This window comes from Lupinus angustifolius, chromosome LG20 (genome assembly GCF_001865875.1).
Source record: "Lupinus angustifolius cultivar Tanjil chromosome LG20, LupAngTanjil_v1.0, whole genome shotgun sequence".
Lineage (NCBI taxonomy): Eukaryota > Viridiplantae > Streptophyta > Magnoliopsida > Fabales > Fabaceae > Lupinus > Lupinus angustifolius.
The window spans coordinates 12,601,631-12,622,376 of record NC_032028.1 but is presented as its reverse complement, the minus strand read 5'-3'; the positions used below and the strand labels follow the sequence as shown (position 1 = coordinate 12,622,376).

The 20,746-nt window shown below is 36.2% G+C and overlaps 1 protein-coding gene across 2 annotated transcripts; it reads right to left on the bottom strand.

Moving 5' to 3' along the window:
- On the bottom strand, positions 3,021-19,682 carry LOC109335052 (F-box protein At3g58530). 2 transcript variants are annotated; one of them, XM_019571092.1, is made up of 12 exons: positions 19,431-19,682; positions 19,094-19,153; positions 18,848-18,931; positions 18,045-18,175; positions 17,858-17,933; positions 5,681-5,751; positions 5,320-5,406; positions 5,165-5,237; positions 5,015-5,082; positions 4,865-4,933; positions 3,373-3,478; positions 3,021-3,279 (listed from the first exon to the last, which is right to left on the bottom strand). In XM_019571092.1, the coding sequence occupies exons 1-12, from the start codon at positions 19,605-19,607 to the stop codon at positions 3,214-3,216; spliced, it is 1,068 nt and encodes a 355-aa protein (XP_019426637.1). In that variant the 5' UTR covers positions 19,608-19,682; the 3' UTR covers positions 3,021-3,213. The 2 variants fall into 2 exon arrangements, with proteins under 2 accessions (XP_019426637.1, XP_019426638.1); XM_019571093.1 differs by having other exon boundaries at positions 19,094-19,122; positions 19,431-19,588.

The window sequence follows — 20,746 nt, the reverse complement described above, 5'->3', positions numbered from 1 at the left end:
CTTCTTGGGTAAACCTAGAGTAAAACACACCTAGAGGTGGTGAATATGTGTAGTGGTTCACTAAAGCCACTTTTCCTGTTAATCACGAATATTACAAACATAGTCTAGAATAATCAATTATCACATAGAGTAATCGATTATTTACACAGTAATCGATTATTAGTAGACAATAATCAATTATTCTGGTTCTTGAAATCTTGAATGATATGGTTTCTTGCAAAACAAGTTTATACCAAAAACAATCTTTACATATTCAAATTTCTTAATTGGAATATATCCAATTATAAATCAACAATTTTCATATCAAGAGTCAATTAAGCAACATAAAGAATCAATAACAAAACATGTGAAAATTGAATTGTAAAGAGATAGAGGATAGAAGAGTGCACCAAAGAATTTTATCCTAGTTCGTTTGCGGGTCCACTTTCAATCTACATCTAGGCCTCCCCTTCTGATCTCAGGAGATTTTCTTTACTATGAAATCAAATGTATACTACAAAAACACTTCTGATAACTCTACAAATGCTCCTTTCTTGGTCATAGAGTCTCTCACGCTAGTTTGACCTCTAACCCGTCTCTTTCGGATACTCAACACCTACTCACGGTATAGCCCTAACCACTGATCACTCCCAACCAAGACATTTGTAAAGTGTGAAGATACAAAACCTAACCTCACCAAGATTCTAAATCTAATTCTCAACAACATTGAGAATATCAATTCACTTGGCTAAAGAAAAATAAATCCGAGTAATTTGCAACATGAATGTGCTAATACAACACTAAACTCAGAACTAAACCTAAGGACATAAATCTCACAAGGACAATAGATTCTAGTGAAGATTAATGCAAGGTTTTGTGAATATGCACACTAATGAAAAAGAATATGAAAATTCAATATCTTTTCTCTCTTGAAATTCAAAGAAACACTAACTCTAATCATTAGAAGATTTCACTCAAAGGATTCTAAGAAAATTTGAAAATTTGAAAACTAACATACTAAACCAACAAGAAGAAAAAAGGTTTTGATACAAAAAAGTTTTCTCTTTCATCGAATCGATTATCTAAATTGGTAATCGATTATTGACTACCTAAAACAAGATATCTGATGGACATAATCGATTATTACTATGGTAATCGATTATTGATACCAAGAGATCAAAATCTTTAGCTACTGAGACTTTGAATAATCGATTATTGCAATACCTAATCGATTATCAGATTCCATGATTAGATAATTCATTATCACTTCATGCTAATCGATTAACAAAGTTGAAAAGTAGTTTCTTTGATGTAAAATGAACCTCCTACATGATGTATGTGTAAGAAATGCATGATTTCAAAATACGTAGCATTTTATGCAATAAAATCATGTATGATCAATGCAATGCATGAACACTATCTAATCATGTATGGATGAATGAAATGTCTCATTTTAAGTAAGTCATTTTTAGGCCTTGTGAGACTTTCATCCTAGGTTCACCTAACCTAAACTCAATCTAAGCAATTATCTTAAGACTTCTATAAAACATAAAAGTTTTTCCTAAGTCTATGATGACCTTGAGTCTTGGGATGTTGCTTGTAAAGTTGTCTTCATCGTTAAGCTTTCATATAGTCTTTGGCTTCTTATTCAGCAAGAGTACTAGAGGTAACCTTCGATGGACAAGAATATGAACCAGTATAAAAATCTTTGAGTACCCTCTTCTCCCTTATGTCTTTAAATTTGTTTGATATTTTTCTGCATAACCTTTTCCGCTGCTACTAACTCTGATAATTGCAGAAAAATCTTTCTAAGTTTTAAGACAACTAATTCACCCTCCATATTAGTTGTTATCTTACTCTTACAATTTATTGGTCTCCCACACTATTTTGTACATGTTTTTCTTGTATTAAATTCATTAAAATTCTAAAATCTCTTATTCAAACATAAGCCATAATTGCACATTTCAACTTTGAGTTAATATAAAAACATTTACATAACAATAATGTGAGTGTTCTTAACTTATTGTTACGTAAATGTTTCCCAATAGTCTAGCACTGATGAATTGGTTCTATGCTCCATACATTTGGAAGGCATGTATTAGAGTTCAAATAAGTACCTTCCTCGTAGAAATAAGGGGTGAAAGACGTTGCATAAGTGGTGTTAAATGTAAACCAAAATTTATAAGGTTAGTATACAATAAGGTTTATCTAATTGATAATTATTCAGCTCATTTTCTACAAGAATATGAATTCAAATCTTACCATTGATATGTAAGCTATGTTCGGTACATCTATATTGTAAAACGCTATATTATATCGTGTAGTTTAATAAAATTATACAAATCATCACTCTTTTTTTAAACTTACTCAACTTACTCTTAATTATATATATATATATATATATATATATATTAAACTAACTATCCATATAAGAGAGATAATTATAAATTTTTAAACAAAAAAAATTGTGATGAATATAATTAATTCAAACAAAATTTGGTATATTGTGACAATTTCAAATAATATAATAGTCAATATCTATTATTACTTTTGAATCGTTACAAATTGTATCAATAATTCTAACAAAGTATTTAAATCATTCTTATATTATATTATAACTAATCAAAATAAAGAATAAACATCGACTCTTGTACTATTTGGATTTGTCATCATAGTATACCATATTTTTTTAATTTAATTACACTCGTTACTATTTTTGTTTAAAAAATTACACTTATCTCTCATACAAAAATAATCACTGATATATATATATATATATAATGAGAGGTAGTTTGTGTAAGTTTAAAAGTGAGGGATGGTGTATAATTTCACTAAAACTAAAACTCGAATAATGTCATTGTAATTTACTCTTATCTATAAGTATCTTTCTATACACTCTGGTGAGACCAAGGACACAACTCAATGAAACTTTTTTTCATTAAAATAAACTTGGTGTAGAAATCTTGTTTATGAATAATCTAAGTGCCTCTATACGCACTCTTTGGGCTGCAAGACTTGACAACTCACCTTAACTTTGTTCATAACAAAAACTTGATCAGTTTTATTGTTGGTGCTCAAAAGACTAATTCAACTCACAATTACTGAAACTATATAATCTTCAGTCAAGTGAATCACTAGGATAAAATGTTTCTCCTTGCCCAAAACATGCATTAGTTTTACCACTTGATAAAAGAATAACAACAAAAAATTACAGAACATGCAGAAAGGCACAATTTAACTATGAACTTTGAAGCATTCCAAATGTGGAAACAATTGAAGAAGTTCTTCTCGGCTTCTTCTCTGAAAAAGAGAAAATAAAGTATTAGAAAAATAGGTCCAGCTAATACTTATAATTTGTCACGCATATAGAACCACTTTCAAGTAGGAATTTACCTTGATGCCGATACATCCGTTCACATCAAGAGTCGTAATTTTGGTTGAACATGACTTTGAGAGTGCCTCTAGACATTTATCAGTCACACCAGTTATTCCAAACAAGCTGCAAATATGTCCTTTCAGCACATTATTAGAAAAAAGAAGTAATGATTTAAGGATAACAATTAATACAGACAAGTTGTATAGGTATGTGCGTGCGCGTTTACGTATCTATAAATGGATGAGGTGCAAGTGTCTATGTATGACAGTGCATTACTTCACCAATCGCCATCTCATGATTTAAAATCAACACAGTAAGGTCTTTGCAGGAGCCCTCCTATCCTGGAGTTTCAACTTGGCTAAATTACATGAAACAATCTTGAGCCGAATCTAGTCCACCTGCAACTCCCTATCAATTCAGTGTGTAGACGAATGTATTTGATACGAATCTCAAGAGAACCATAACAGAGAAGCTAGCTGTTATGGTTAGAAAGTCCAGATATATAATCCTCACACCGCAATCCCATACTTCCAATGTGGGAGTCAAGTCCCATACCTTGGAATTGGATCTTAACAATCTTGTGAGCAGATGAGTTGAAAGATAGATACTCCATCATAGGTTGTGAAACCAGCTAATAGATTATTATTATACAAAAGAGAAATGATACTTCATCCTAAAACTTTAGCCATAAAGATCATCCTAATACTAAGTAAAGTAAGTATTGCATGCTTTGTATATTCCCAAGAGAATAAATGCATCTTCTCTTTCATCGAATACTTAATTTATTTAGTATTGGGAGGATCTGTAGGTTTAAATTTTAAGAGGATCAAGCATTGCTCTATAGAAAATGGAGTACTCTGGTAAATGAAAGCCACGCACTCGCATTGCATGCAAGCTTGAAAGAGGCGTAAGAGACATTCAGTTATTCAAATGCTCCTTACCCAAATAACGAAGTGCAACATGTATCTGTGATGAGGCCAATACGGTAATTTCTGAAGTCAAAAGTGCACCACCCATTACTATGTATCCATGCCAGTTCTACAAACTTGTCAAACTATGCCTATGTTGCTGCTAATGTGAAGAAATTTGTACCAACCAACTCGTGATGCTCCTTGCTGGGTTCGCTATAGGAGGTGCTTTCAGCAAAGGGGAGGGTAAGGAATTCAATGAATCTGAAGCAACTGACCACTGTCCGTTTGCAAGTTGATTTTCAGATAGAAGGGAAGGGAAAGGCTTGAGAGTCATCTTACAAGTATATTTCATGGCTCCCAAGCCTTTCTCTTTCCTCCCCCCCTACCCTCCAAAAACTAACTCACAAACAGACCCTAGGGGGGCGTCAAGCATTCATCCACTAAATATATTTTTACAACATAACTACATAACCAATGGGATTTCCATCAAGACGATGTCTATATGCTAACCTTTTCTCAATGACACGTATAAATTTGTAAAGTAAAGACTACTGACTGCTCAAGCCACAGAAGCTGTAGGACTGGAAAGAGGATATACCTTAGAAATTCAAGAGAGGTGCAGCCCTTGGCAATGGATATGATCCCCTCATCAGTTACACGTACACACCTATCATGTAAAATAAGATGCAGCCACTTTACTCTCATAAGAAGGGAAAGATGTAGATATTCAGGTTAGTGCTTCATTTACCATGTCAGATTGAGGGATACAAGGTATTTGCATTTAGAAATGCTGAAGAGTCCATCATCTGAAAGGTTCTGCAATACAAAATTTTACCTATTAGTAGTCAGCGATAGACAAGGTCTGTGAAGAGAAATCTTCAAAAACACAAGATTTTACCTGGGCACCACAAAGATCCAAAAACCTGAGATGTGCCAGAAGGCTTATTTTCTTGTAGCTTTCATCTGTGAAACTGAACATGGGTATCACTGAGAATTACTCCAGTTCCAGGACAAGACAACTCAAACTTAGAATATATAACTTTCAATGCTAACCTGGACAGTGCATAGAGATTCAAACTCTGAAGAGATAGACACTTGTGCAATAATTGCTTCAAACCATTATCTGTTAGCTTTATGCACCTAAACACCAATTTTTGGGATAAGTAGCAGAAGATTGGTTAATTCACCTCAATGTTCATTACAAAACCTTAACCTACTAGAAACAAAACTTTTGGTACCCACACTTATAATTGTCATCAGATGTCACATGCCAATTAAACAATTTCACATTGCTAATGGGAGAAGAGTAAAAATTGTTAACAAGTCCTGTATGATTCAAATTTCAGAATAACTTTATAATCCCATAATGCGCTAGATCTCCCATAATGTGTGTTATATAAATCATTGCAGATACCTCGTCAAGTTCAATGACTCTAGTTCGGGATAATTCTCAGCAACAAATTGTAAACCACCGTCTGAAATATTCTGCAATGATCAAACTACTTTGTTCAGAAACAAATGTTTAAAACATAAGTACCAAATCTCAAAGCTGAACTTTAATTTAACATACAACTGCAATACAAAATTGCCTTAAGATGATAACTACCGAAATATCACTTTGTATCCAGCCTCATATTTTTCTAATATTGGAAATTAAAGTATTCCAAACATTGAGTGTTGTACACACAACAAGGAGTAGAGCTGCAAAATTCTAGGTGTAGAAATCTGTCCAGATTCATTAGTACCAATTTAGGAGGAATAAATCTCAATCAAATCAGTTCAGATATGATTAGGAAGTTTATCTTTATTATTATTTTTCTTTCTCTTATTTCTCTACTGATTTATAGGAGTTTTGTTCCCCATTTATTTCCTTATTTGTAACAGAATTGGTTCTCCAATTCTTAATAAATACCCAATGTACTGTCGGATTATGGATATTTAGAAATAAAATATTCTTTCCCAAAACCTAGATGGTATTAGAGCTTCTGCTCTGACCTCTTTCAACTATGGTGAAGAAGGTGATGACCGGTGCTTCCACAAACACATCTACCACCTCGACAGAGGCTGCTCAACCAGGATCCTCCTCTATCCCATATGATAGTTTCCCACACAACCCAAGTCTACAACTAACTGTACATCGACTCAATGGAAAAAACTACATTGAGTGGACTCAGCCTGTCAAGTTAGCTATTGATGAGAAAGGAAAATTGGGGTACCTTGCTGGAGAGATCAAACAGCCCTCCAAAGATGATCCTTCCTTTACTAGGTGGAAAGCAGAAAATTCTCTCATCATTGCCTGGTTAATCAACTCCATGGAACCAGCAATAGGAAAGCCATATTTATTTTTACCTACATCCAAAGATATTTGGGATGCAGTTCGTGATTGTAACTCAGATTTGGAGAATTCTGATCAGATTTTTTATTTAAAGACACAACTTTGGCAACTCAAACAGGGTGATCGAGATGTCACATCATATTACAACTTTATGATGACTCTTTGGGAAGAGTTAGACCAATGTTATAAAGATGAATACGAAAATCCCAAAGATGAATGGGAAAATCCAAAGATGCTGCTCGATTTAAGAAGAGAGAGGAGAATAATTGTGTGTACATGTTCCTTGCTGGACTTAATCAAAGTCTTGATTAAGTAAGAGGGAGAATCTTTGGCAGAAAGCCCTTATCTTCTATTAGGGAGGTCTTTTCTGAAGTTCGACGGGAAGAATCAAGAAGGAGGATAATGTTGAACATCATGAAGCATCCCCAACTCAAGAACATGAAAGTTCTGCACTTGCGGTTAGAGGAATTCCTTCAGAAGATAATAAAGGCAAGAAACCTTGGTGTGATCATTGCAAAAAACCATGGCATACTAGGGAGACTTGTTGGCTGATTCATGGAAAACCACCTAATTGGAAGAAGAAATCCAACAGAGGTGGGCGTGCCTTCTCCGGGTCATTTGATAGACAGATAGACACTGGTACCTTAGAGATAGAAAAGTAGAAGAAATTTAAAGGAAATGCCCCTAACTCAGAATCAAATTGATTCTGCTAGGGTTCTAGGAAATTTTATTGAATTTGAGAGAAAAATGAGAGAAAGAATTACAAGATTTCAAGAAGAATGAAGGATCCCTCAATCCTACTCCACTGATTCCTCAATCAGTTGGTTAACAACTGAAAACTGATTTTCCCCCCTAAAACTAAGTTTGTTATTCTAACCAAACTTTTCTCTTTCCCCTTTTATATACATTGGTAACCCTTGGCCTGGTATCAGCCTTATCAATACCCCCCCCCCTAAAAGTTTTAACTTGTCCTCCTCATGTTGAAAGTTGTTGCTGATGATCTAGTAGGCCTTACCACTCCATTAGAACTTCTAGGTTACCTTTATCATTTTCCCTTCTATCTATGATGGCTTTTGGTAGCACTTCTAGTTCTAGTTCCTCATTCCTCATTCAGCATAGGAGCGAGAGATTGAGGTTGTTGATGTGGCTTTAATGCCTTCTTCAACAGAGACACATGAAAAACTGAATGGATCTTGGAATGTTCAGGCAATTCCAGATGATAGCTACAGGCCCCACCCTTTTAACCACTTGATAAGGCCCATAATATCTGGGAGCCAACTTAGCATAGGTCCTAGAAGCTAGGGATCTCATCTTGTAAGGTTGTAGTTTAAGATAAACTCAATCACCAACCTCAAACTCTATTGACCTCCTATGCTTATCAGCATACTGTTTCATCAGATTTTGGGCTTTAGCCAAATTACCCTTGAGTTTTTCTAGAATGTCATCCCTTTGAGTGTATAACCTATTTACTTCTACTCTTGAAGGAATAGTCCCAACCTTTATCAATAGAGGGGCCTCTCTACCATACAATGCCTTGAAAGGAGTCATGCCTGCTAAGCCATTGTAATTGGAGTTGAACCAAAATTCTGCCCAATGCAACCAACCTAGCCATTGTTTAGGTTTAGGCCCTGCAAAACATCTGAGATAAGTTTCTAAACATCTATTTGCCACCTCAATTTGGCCATCTGTTTGGGGATGGTATGAGGTACTCAGTTTCAGCTGAGTCCTAGCCATCCTAAACAGTTCCTTCCAGAATTAGCTCAAGAAAATAGGATCTCTGTCTGATACAATGGTAGTAGGGAATCCATGCAACTTAACCACTTCTTTTATGAACAAAGCATCCACATTTTTTGCTGCGAAAGGATGCCCCAAAGCAAAGAAATGTACATACTTTGTAAGTCTGTCCACTACCACATAAATGGTGTCCTTCCCCTCACCCTAGGTAGCCCCCCTATGAAATCCATAGAGATGTCCATCCAAACCTGTTGAGGGGTAGGCAGAGGTTGTAGCAGCCTTGCAGGGGTTAAAGTAAAGTATTTATTCCTCTAGCAAGTGTCACAATTCTCCACAAAGGCCTTAATATCAGCCTTCATTCCCTCCCATAATAAGAAGCTAGAAACCTTCTTGTAAGTCATGAAGTACCCTGAATGCCCACCTATAGGAGTCTCATGACATTCTGAGAGAATGAGAGGAATTCTGTTGGAACTCCTTGATAACACCAATCTATCCTTGTAATACAGAACTCCCTTCCTTAGTTCAAAACCAGGATGAGCCTTAGGAGAAATAATCAATGTCTGCATCACCATTTTCCACTTAAGATCCAGCTATAGCTCTTGGATCCAATTACCCACCTCCTCATTGTTCAATATAGAAATAGCTGAATACATCATTTTCCTAGACAAAGCGTCTGCTGTAGAACTCTCCTTGCCTGGTTTGTATTGGATCTCAAAATCCAAGCCTACCAACTTGACTGCCCACTTGAATTGTTCATCTGAAAACAACCTCCGGTCAGTTAGGAAATTTCAGCTTTTTTGATCTGTTTTGATGATGAAGTGTCTCCCCATAAGATAGTGTCTCCACTTCTGAATGGCTTGAACAAGGACCATTAACTCCCTTTTATAAACTGACTTTTGTTGGGCCTTCAAAGACAATCCTTTGCTCCAAAAGGCCAGGGGCCTACCCTCCTGCATCAAAACAACCCCCAATCCTTTACTAGAAGCATTAGTTTCTACCATAAATTGTTTGTTGAAATTAGGAGCAGACAACGTAGGCAATTCCAACATGTGAAAGAGTCTTTTTTGAGGAGATCAGTCAAGGGTTTGGCTAACCTCCCATAATTCTGTACAAACATCTTATAATACCCTGTTAACCCAAGGAATCCTCTCAGGCTCTTAATATTGATGGGCTGAGGCCAAGTCTTCATAGCTTCTACCTTAGATTTGTCAACAGCCACCCCATCTTCTGAAATAACATGTCCCAAATATTCAATATTAGCTTGGCCAAAACTACACTTCTTCCTATTAGCTTGTAGAGAGTTATGTTCCAACAGGGTCAAGACATCCCCTAAGTGTTTGATGTGTGAATCTAAATCAAAACTGTACACCAATATATCATCAAAGAAGACCAGAGTGAATTTCCTCAAAAAAGGCTTCAGAATCTCATTCATAAAATATTGGAAGGTGAATGGGCCATTAGTCAGCCCAAAGGGCATGACTAAGAACTCATAGTGACCCTCATGAGTCCTGAAAGCAGTTTTTCCCACATCCTCTGGCCTCATTCTTATCTGATGGTCGCCTGACTTCAAGTCTAGCTTGGAAAACACCCTTGCACCCCCTAGCTCATCCAGTAACTCCTCAATCAAGGGAATAGGAAACTGATTAGGAATAGTGATTCTGTTGAGTGCCATGTAATCCACACAAAACCTCCACCCCCCATTCTTCTTTCTTACTAATATGATAAGACTAGAGTAGGGGCTTATACTAGGTATAATCACCCCAGCTTCCAGCATTTCAACCACCAACCTTTCTATCTCAAACTTTTGATAGTATGGACATCTATAAGGCCTGAGATTGGGTATTTCAACCCCATCCTTTAGGTGTATGGCATGATCGTGGCTCCTAGATGGAGGTAACCCTTTGATGTCTTGGAACACCTCTGTATGCTGCTGCAAAACTTCTTCTGTCCTTGGAGGAACCACTCCTTCTGGACTTACTACATCAGGTGACTCCCACTGGAGCAACAGTCCTTCTCCCTCATTCAGCAACACTTCATGAAAGCTCCTAGAGATAATTTTGTTCTAGTCAAAGCAGGATCCCCCTTGAGGGTAACCACTGCATCCCCTTTCCTTATGGTCAGTGTCATCCTACCAAAATCAGTCTGTACTTTACCAAGGCTTGCTAGCCATTCCAATCCCAAAACCAAATATACTCCTCTTAAAGCAAATAAGTAAAAATCTTGGGTTACCTCTAAGTGTTGCATCCTCAGACTGAGTTGTGGACACCTCCCTCTGCAAGTAATGTGGTGTCCATCCCCTACCTCCACCACATAGGCTTTGGTATCTCCATAGGTAACTGTAACTGCTCTACTAGATCCCTTGATATGAAGTTATGTGATGCTCCACAATCAATTAATATCACCACAAGGTGCCCTCCCAGTATACCTCCAATTTTCCAAGACTTGGTGGATGTAAATCCCTTCATAGAATACAAAGAAAGCTGTAATGAGTTGAAGATTTCAACCTCAAGCTCCACTTCTCCTTCACCTTCAGCTTCTTCCTCATCAGCCATAAGAAGCATCTACAACTGCTTATTTCTGCACCTATGATCTCTGGAAAAGGGCGCATCACACCTAAAGCAAGGCCCCTTCTCCCTCTTCTCCTTCATCTCAACACTAGTCAATCTTCTATAGTCACCACCAGTCTTAGAACTACCCATTTCTTGATTGTTCTTGAGGGGTGCAGCCACACTTCCTATCGAGGAACCTTCCTTCCTATAGCTATTAGCAGTAGAGGGCTCTAATGTGACCACCTTGCTATAGGAATTAGTTTTGGTTGAGCCAAAAGACCCTAAATACCCATATTTGAGTCCTTCTGTTCACCACCATGTTCCTCTACTCAATCAAAATGGCTTTCTGAATCAACTCTGGTAGAGTCTTTAACTCATACAACCTTACTTCCACCTATATCTCTTCCTTGAGCCCATTCAAGAATACCCCCCTAACAAAGTCCTAATTGATTCCCCTTAAGGCCCCTCCAAAATTTTCAAACTCCTACATACGCTTCAACTCCCCCTTCTTCCTTTAGAGATAGGAGTAATTCAAAGGGGTTTTGAGCCATGGTTGGCTAGAACCTTCTTACTACAGCCAATTTGAAGCTCTCCCAAGTAGGGTAGGGATTACAACCTTCCCACCATTGATACCAACTAAGGGCTTTCCCCTCCAAAGCCACCATAGTAGCTCTCATTTTTTAGTTTCAAAAATAGAACGTAGAGAGAAATACCTTTCCAGCTTCTGCACCCAACCATAAGCATCCTCTATGAAGATAGGTATCTTCAATTTTCTCCACCTATCATGGCCAAGACCTCGATTGTGGCTATCCACCTCTTCTTCGTTTTCACTGCCTTCCCCCAACGAATGCTCCTCTGGAGTAACTCCCAGTTTCGTTGCTATGGCAGTCATCAAATCTTCAAGTTTCTTGGTGCGTGCCTCATTTAGTTTCATCCTCATGCTTATTTCTTCTCTTTCTTTGCACAGTTCCTCCTTTTCTTGTGTTCCACTATCATTCTCCTTGGCCATACTTCGAGTAGAAGCCATACGGTGAAACCCTAAACGCAGCGATGGTGGTTACGATCCACAGGCACCAGAATGGTGCTTTGATACCAGTGATAGACACTGGTATCATAGAGATAGAAAAGTAGAAGAAATTTAAAGGGAAATGCCCCTAACTCAGAATCAAATTGATTCTGCTAGGGTTCTAGGAAATTTTATTGAATTTGAGAGAAGAATGAGAGAAAGAATTACAAGATTTCAAGAAGAATGAAGGATCTCTCGATCCTACTCCACTTATTCCCATGGTAGTTAAAATCGCGATCCCGCTCGTGGGATCGCACGATTTTACGATTTACAAGAGCTAACCCGTGCTCGATCTCAGCTCGTGCTCTACCACTGTGGAATCGAGAGAAATCGCCGTGTTGGAGCGTAAGATCGACGGAAACGACGAGCCTGCCGTGCTCTTTTATCTTCTGTAATCCCATTTCTCTATTTTTGATCCATTTCCCGTTTCTCTCTCTTCACTTTCCATTTCTCTTTTCTGTATTCTGATGCAAATGGGAGAAAGAAGGAGACGGCTAAGCTACTATTAGGGTTTGAACAAAGTGTAAAGGAATGGACTGGGTCAGGCCCATTTGTGCCTATCTGTGTAAGGAGGCCTGTTAGCAATAGGTCTCTAATCCTTTCTTCTTTCTTTTATAAACTACTTTTTTTAAATATAAAAACATCTCATCTCTAAATCAGTTATATATATATATATATATATATATATATGAATTTTTGTGTATATATATTGTTAAGTGGGCTCTTACGAGTCGTGCTACGATCCTATATTTACGATCTTTGACTCCTCTCCCGATCCTAAGTAAAATCTCGATTTTAACTACCTTGCTTATTCCTCAATCAGTTGGTTAACAACTCAAAACTGATTTTCCCCCCTAAAACTATTTTATTTATAGCAATGCCTTTATAACTGACTTAATTACCCAAGGGTAGAAAAGGAAAGTTTGTTATTCTAACCAAACTTTCCACTTTCCCCTTTTATATATATTGGTAACCCTTGGCCTGGTATAAGCCTTATCATCATTACTGAGAAAAATCATGAGTCTCCACCTACTTTAGAGACAACCCCATTCACAGCAAAACGAAATAATGTTATAGCACTGTAGGTTAGGTCATCCTAGTTTCTATTATTTACCGCACTTGTTCCCTGATTTTTTAGAAATAAAAATCCATCTTTCTTTAATTGTGAAACTTATCAATTGACTACACATTACCGCACTAATTATCCTGTCCAAGCATACAAACCATTTAATCCTTTCACAATCATTCATAGTGATGTTTGGGGGCCGAGTCATGTAACTACCCCTACAGGCAAATGATGGTTTGTAAGCTTTATTGATGACCACAATATGTTACCATGGGTGTATTTTAATGAAAGAAAAATTTGAAGTTGAAGAAATTTTTAAGAACTTTTTCAGTATGGTTCAAACCCAATTCCAACAAACAATTCAGATTTTTCGAAGCGATAATGGAAGAGAATACTTCAACAAGTATCTTAAACATTTTTTTGCAGAAAAGGGCATTGTACATCAAAGTTCATGTGTAAATACCCCCACAACAGAATGGCGTAGCTAAAAGGAATAATAAAAATTTGTTAGAGGTAACTAGAGCCTTGTTGTTACAGACTACGATTCCAACATATCTTTGGGGGAAAGCTATCTTAACAGCAACCTAATTGATTAATAAAAGATGCCTAGTAAAGTCTTCAAATTTAATACTCCCGGAGAAAAGTTTTTGAACCATTGTCCAACAAGAAGATTGTTCTCTAACTTACCTCTAAAAATAATTGGATGCACAACATTCATACATGTTAATTCATCTAATCTAAGTAAACTTGACCATCTGGCAAGGTAGCGTGTTTGTTGGGTATACTCCTTCTCAAAATGGGTACAAATGTTTTGATCCAATCACTAAGAAGTTTTTTGTAACTATTGATGTCACATTTTTTAGTCAAAGCCATTTTTCAGTCTCCTCTTCAGGAGGGGCAAAAATTTGAAGACTCGACAAAATACCTCACTATTGATCCAGACATGCCAATTGATGAGTCAAACATATTAAATAATGGAACAAGTCTTGTGAATGCCAATACTGGAGAATCTAACAGTCATGACTTGGTATTTGGCTGTAAAAATTCTAATGTTTCTTCTCAGTCAGAAAACACTGAATCTGAACTCAGAAAAGGAATTAAACTAAGCAAAAACACAAGGGTTTGGAATCTTATGAGCATTTCTATATAAGGAAGAAACATACTCAAAGAGTAGAGAATCATGATCCTTCGCACCACCATGAATCAGAGGACCCACCAAGTAATCCTTATCCTGAATTTACTCAACTAATTGAATATGATTTTGTTTCACATTCTAAACCTCTTGAGTTAATTGATAGTGACCTTCCTATAGCCATTCGGAAAGGTGTTAGATCATGTACCCAACACCCATCCAACTTTGTGTCTTATGAAAATCTGTCACCAAATTTTCGTGCTTTTACCCCTTCCAATTGTCATGTATGGAGATCCCAAAAAATGTACAGGATGCTTTAGAAATTCCAGAGTGGAAGGAAGTTATCCTCGAAGAGATGAAGGCTCTTGAAAAAAATTAGACATGGAAAATTGTGGAGCTGCCCAATTGGAAAAATATAGTGGGACGCGCATGGATATTCACTATAAAGTACAGATCTGATGGCTCTACCGAAAGGTACAAAGCTAGGCTGGTTTCTAAAGGCTTTACTCAGACTTATGGAATTGATTATTCTGATACCTTTGCTCCAGTAGCAAAATTGAACATAGTGAGAGTCCTTTTATCCCTCGCAACTAATCTAGATTGGCCATTGCAATAACTAGATGTAAAAATGCATTTCTAAATGGGGATTTGGAGGAGGATGTATATATGGATGCACCCCCATGTTTTGAAGAGAAATTTAATTCAAAAGTTTGCAAGCTAGAGAAGTCTCTATACGGACTAAAGCAATCACCTCGAGCATGGTTTGATAGATTTACACAGTTTGTAAAGGGACAAAAGTATATTCAAAATCAAGCTGGTCATACTATGTTTGTAAGGAAGTCAGTAAATGGGAGCATTGCTATTTTAATTGTATATGTGATGACATAATTGCCACAGGAGATGACTTGGCAGAAATAAATAGGTTAAAATGGGCACTTGCATCAGAATTTGAAATTAAGGATCTTGGATCTTTAAAATGTTTCTTGGGAATGGAAATAGCTCGCTCAAAAGGGGAACTATCCTCTCACAAAGAAAGTACATCCTTTACCTTCTTAAAGAAACGGGTATGAGTGGATGTAGACCAGTAGATACTCCAATTGATCCAAATCAGAAACTAGGGGACAGCAAAGAGGGAACACCAGTTGACACTTCCCGGTATCAAAGGTTAGTGGGGAAATTGATCTATCTATCACATACACGACCAGACATAGCTTTTGCAGTTAGTCTTGTACGCCAATTCATGCATTCACCCTATGAGGAACATCTTCAAGCTGTCTACCGCATCCTAAGATATTTGAAGAGTGATCCTGGTAAAGATATATTCTTTAATAAGACTGTTCAACAGACTATAGAGGCTTATACTGATGCTGATTTTGCTGGATCAATCACAGATAGAAGATCTACATCAAGATATTGCACATTTGTTTGGGGTAACTTAGTTACATGGCATAGCAAAAAACAAAATGCTGTGGCCAGAAGTAGTACTGAAGCTGAATATAGAGCCATGGCTCAAGGAGTTTGTGAAATGTTATGATGGAAGAGAATTCTTGAAGAATTGGGAACACCTATTAGTCTACAATTGAAACTATATTGTGACAATAAGGCAGCTATAAACTTAGCACAAAACCCGGTACAACATGACCATACAAAGCATGTAAAAATTGATAGACACTTCATTAAAGAAAAGATTGATGACAAAGTTATTTATTCCCACTGCACAACAGGTGGCTGATATTCTCACTAAAGGAATCTCTCGACCCAAGCATGAACTTTTGCGAGCAAGTTGGGCATGACAGATATCTATGCACCAACTTAAGGGGGTGTAGAAATCTGTCCAGATTCATTGGTACCAATTTAGGAGGAATAAATCTGAATCAAATCAATTCAGATATGATTAGAAAGTTTATCTTTATTATTATTTTTCTTTCTCTGATTTATAGGAGATTTATTCCCCATCTATTTCCTTATTTATAACAATTGGTTCTCCAATTCTAAATAAATACCCTATGTAATGTCCAATTATGGATAAAGAGAAATAAAATATTCTTTCCCAAAACCTAGACTAGGCATATTAAGGAAACATGGAGGAATTAGTTTCACAAGTTATTTAAAGAAGGTCCCAAGAATTTATTGAACACTGATAGGGTCCCAAAATTTTAATGGAGGACCAAAAGTATAACTCTTATCCTACAATTTGAGAGTATGAGGTGAAAGAAGCATTGAAGAGGATGGATAATGGAAAAACAGTTGGGCTGGATTTTATACCTTTTGATGTTTGGTAAGGTCTACGAGAGGAAGACATTAGTTGACTCACAGTAGTTTAGCGAGATCATGAGGTTTAAGAAAATATCAGACTAGTGGAGAAAAGACACTGTAATCTACATTGACAAGAACAAGGGGGATGCATAGAATTGTGTAGATTACAAGGAGTGAACCTCATTACCAAACTATAACGCCACGGAAGAGGGTGATTGCGCAGAGATTAATAGAAGAGATATGTATTACTGAAAATCAATTCACTTTCATGCCAGGCCGCCAGGGAAGTTTACTGTAGAAGCAATATACTTGCAACAATGATTGATGGAGTGACATCGGATGAATCAATAGGGTAGCTGTTGTCAGTCACATGGGAAATCTCCACATGATTAGATTTTATAAGGTTCAATGTTGATTTATTGTGTGTTGATATGTTTTTTACTGGGTTTGAACAGATTTCATAATCCAAATATCTGCTTTCCTGTTTTGTTTTATTTCTTTCATTGGTATGTTGTTCTGTTTTATTTTTCTGATACTGAAAGGGGTTTGAGTGGCCAACACCCAGTGTGGCCAAGATCCTTAAATACTAGTTTATTCATGGAATAACAAGCAGAAAATATACACAAACAGGGAATGGATGTTCGAAATCAGACCTGAAACCCCTGGAATTACACATCCAGTCCAAATCTCAGAAATTATACAAACCTCATCATAAATCAGATCTGAAACCACTACAAAGACATAAGCCAGACCTGAAACCTCTGTTGTTATACCTCCACTCAGCAAAAACTTATCTATGAACAGCAAACACTTATACCTTAAATACCAAAGAACCTACACTCCTGACCTACCTAATGACCCACAGCAGAAAGAGTTGAGAGCTTATACAAGACAGAAGGTGATGGGCCAAGTGTAATTAGATAAATTAAATCCTCTAGGTGCTGGGCAAAGGTTTGAGCCCGAGTAGTCAAGGTAGGGAGCTCACCTCCTTAACCACTAGTCCAACTTCTTGTGGTTTGGAGTGATAAAACTAAACACGACTGAAGATTTTAATGGCAAAAAAACTAAGTTCGGGTTTGCAATGTTTGAACATATTTTTAAATAAATGTTGAATATGTATCAAAGGAAATTGAACATTTAATTTTATAAATAAGTCTACACCAAGAAACAATTGACATTAATTTACATAAGTAAAGTGCTCCTCCTGAATCAATTTATTGGCCTCGCATATGCTGAATGCTTTCAGTGCTTTTCACTTAAATTTAAGTGCAGGAATTTTCAATTTTCAGCAATGAATTACATTTTCAAACAGGTCCATAGACTTAGAATGAAGGGATGCATCAACTAAATATACACATATTGTATGTAATGTTTTCACTTTCAGTTTTTCTACACATAACAAACCTTTAAAAATCAGCATTCAATAAAAAAACAAATACAAGCCATCATGTACCTTACAGCCACTTATGTTCAAATCAACTATGTGTTTGCAATTCCTCACTGTATGTATTAGTCCTGTATCTGTAACCCTGGAGTATGATTCACATTGCCGTATTGTTACTAAGGATCGAATTTTGAATCTGAAGTAAGACTTTGGGGAGATAACTTAAACATCACATATCAAAAAAGAATTTAAGCACCTCACATTCCAGTAGATAGAAAATGTTTTCAGCTGAGGGCAACAACTGGTTATTGCTTCAATTCCTGTATCTGAGATTTTTCGGCAGCCATTCAGATTTAAAGACTCCAATCTTCCAAGAGAATCAAAACACTAGAAATTCTTAAAAATCTTTGGTTAGAATCACAGTCAATATAAATTCTACATCATAAAGTATTAATACAAAACATTTTTCACCGAGTTGCCTTCTTTTCATGTAATTACATAGACATAAACATTCAGTTAGCAAGATAAAATATTCCAACCACAGTGAAAGACTTTATGATAGAGACGCATCAAATAGGATAGGACTTCTACAATTTAACTCCATGTAGGTCAATTAAGCCCAGTAATCGCAACCAGCTATTACGTGCCTATCCATAATCTGTGGTATACGTATCTTTATCTTTCTTTTTTATCTATGATCAGCATTCCCTACTACTGGAATATTTTGAGCTGAAATTTTACCGAATCTTTGTTCCATCATTAGTCAATTTACAGGGGCAGACAAAATTGCAATGATACAAGTGGAGTTTGAGTCATGCAGCAATAATCCCACATGATATGATAAGCATTTGTCCAACAAGTATTAATCCATTTTTACTACTAAAACCACAAATTCAACAAAAAAAATGAAAAACTATATTATAGAAACAGTTAAACACATAAAGCACATTAGTTTCATGCATGAATTGTTTACCAGTGTCAGGTTCATGTATCAAAACAACATATCAATTTTCTGCATCCCAACATATTAGTGATTGATTGATTGATAAAATATGTTACCTTGTCCTTAATAAGGATGAGATGTGTATCATCAACATCAGGTGCAAATTCAAGGTTAATCTGCTTTACATAGTGATATCTAGGCTGCAACAAAAAGCAATCAAATCCGACCCAAAAATATCATTAACAAAAAAATGCTCATCCCGAATAGAAAACTAACAGTTCTACTTTTAACTTTTACAGTAGTAACTAACTTTCACTTTCATAGGTAAGTGAATAAAAACATGTAGTAGATGAAAGACTAACCAGAGAAAGGGCAGCTATAAGGCGATTTCCTGCATTATTTGACTCTCGAAAATTAAGTAACTGACAAAATCCAAAACAAAAAGTATTAATAAAAAGTTTTCGAGTTTTTTGGTACTACCAAGAGTATCCTCATCTTATGGGCAATGAATTAATTCATTCCGAGATGGACGACTAAACCTCCCAACAAGTGTCTAAGACAGGGACTGAACCCTTGAAGTTTTGCTCTTTCTAGAGATCTAGTGGGTCTTACACCACAGGACCAACGCCTTATTTGTAAAATTTGTTGGAGTATGATGTAAAATAAAAAGGTTGGAGGAAAAGAGAAAGAGGGGCATACCTGCCAAAGGGGTTGGCAGGAAGCAAGGGTGCGATGAAGCCATGGACTGACGAAGAGGAGAGAGACAAGGTCTTTGTGACTGAAAGGTAATGTTGAACAAACCAGTTTGAAAACCTTTGGCACTGTTTCTCTACACCAAATCACGTATTTTGCCTCTGTTGTAGTTATTACCTCCATTGTTATCAGAATTGTGGTTCCTGGTTTTCGATCTCCAAATACGGGTAAAGGTTTAAGGGTTTGAAGTCCACTTTTTAATGGATGAAATAGAAAAATATAATTTCAAAAATATTTAAGTGGGTATTTTCCTTCCCTCTAAATTAAATTAACAAATTAGTCCCTACATTTATTCTTTGATTCACCTAGTCCTCTGTCCGATTCTACTCTCATCCAATTTGGTCTGATCATGATCGGGTTCAAATATAGTTGAATTTATGATCGATTCAAAAATTAGGTTCATACATTATTTAGGGCTAGATATGAGACAAACATAATCCGACTCGACTTATTCCATGATTAATCATTTATCATGTTTGTATATATCACTATTCAATTGTGTATAGAATAATGACATATCTTTGGTCGAAAGTATCATTGATTTTCTATGTTTTTATCATGTACATATGATTAACAATATATATATACATATATAATTTTATATGTCAAATTACATATATACAATAATAATAACAAGTAAAACGTTGAGAAGACTTTCTTTAAAAGTGATATGCATTATATTTAATCAGGTCTAGCTGGTGTTTGAATTTAAAGGTTGTCTCAGTCAATATTTTGGGTCGGATTTGCTTCAGGTCTAAGGTTGGGTTCAGGTTCAAAAAAATGACCTACTAATATTTATGGTTGGGTAAGGAACAAACTTGACCCGATCTATGTCCACCCCTAGTCTCTTTAAGGTGTAGGTCATAGGCTTTTATCAATAGTTAGAGTATCTTCCATTATTATTCTAGTACTATTTTTTGTTGAAATACAAATATTCTTTCATGTGAGTTATTCTTAATTTTTAATAATATTTCTTCCACAAAAACAATTGTTAGATATAAGTGGCTATAACACACCTAGAAGGGGGTTGAATATGTGTCACGGTTATCAATTACCGTTTTTCGCACCGATGCCCTATTCTGAAGAAAAAAAACTCACTTAATCGATTAACACTCTATCTTAAGCGATTAACTCACAGAAAACAGCAAGTTGCAGAATAGCTTATTGTCACTCACCGATATTCAAAAACAGATAAAGTAGATATATTTGAATAGAATTAAACTCGATATAGCAAATTTATAGTATCCACAATATCAGCTAAA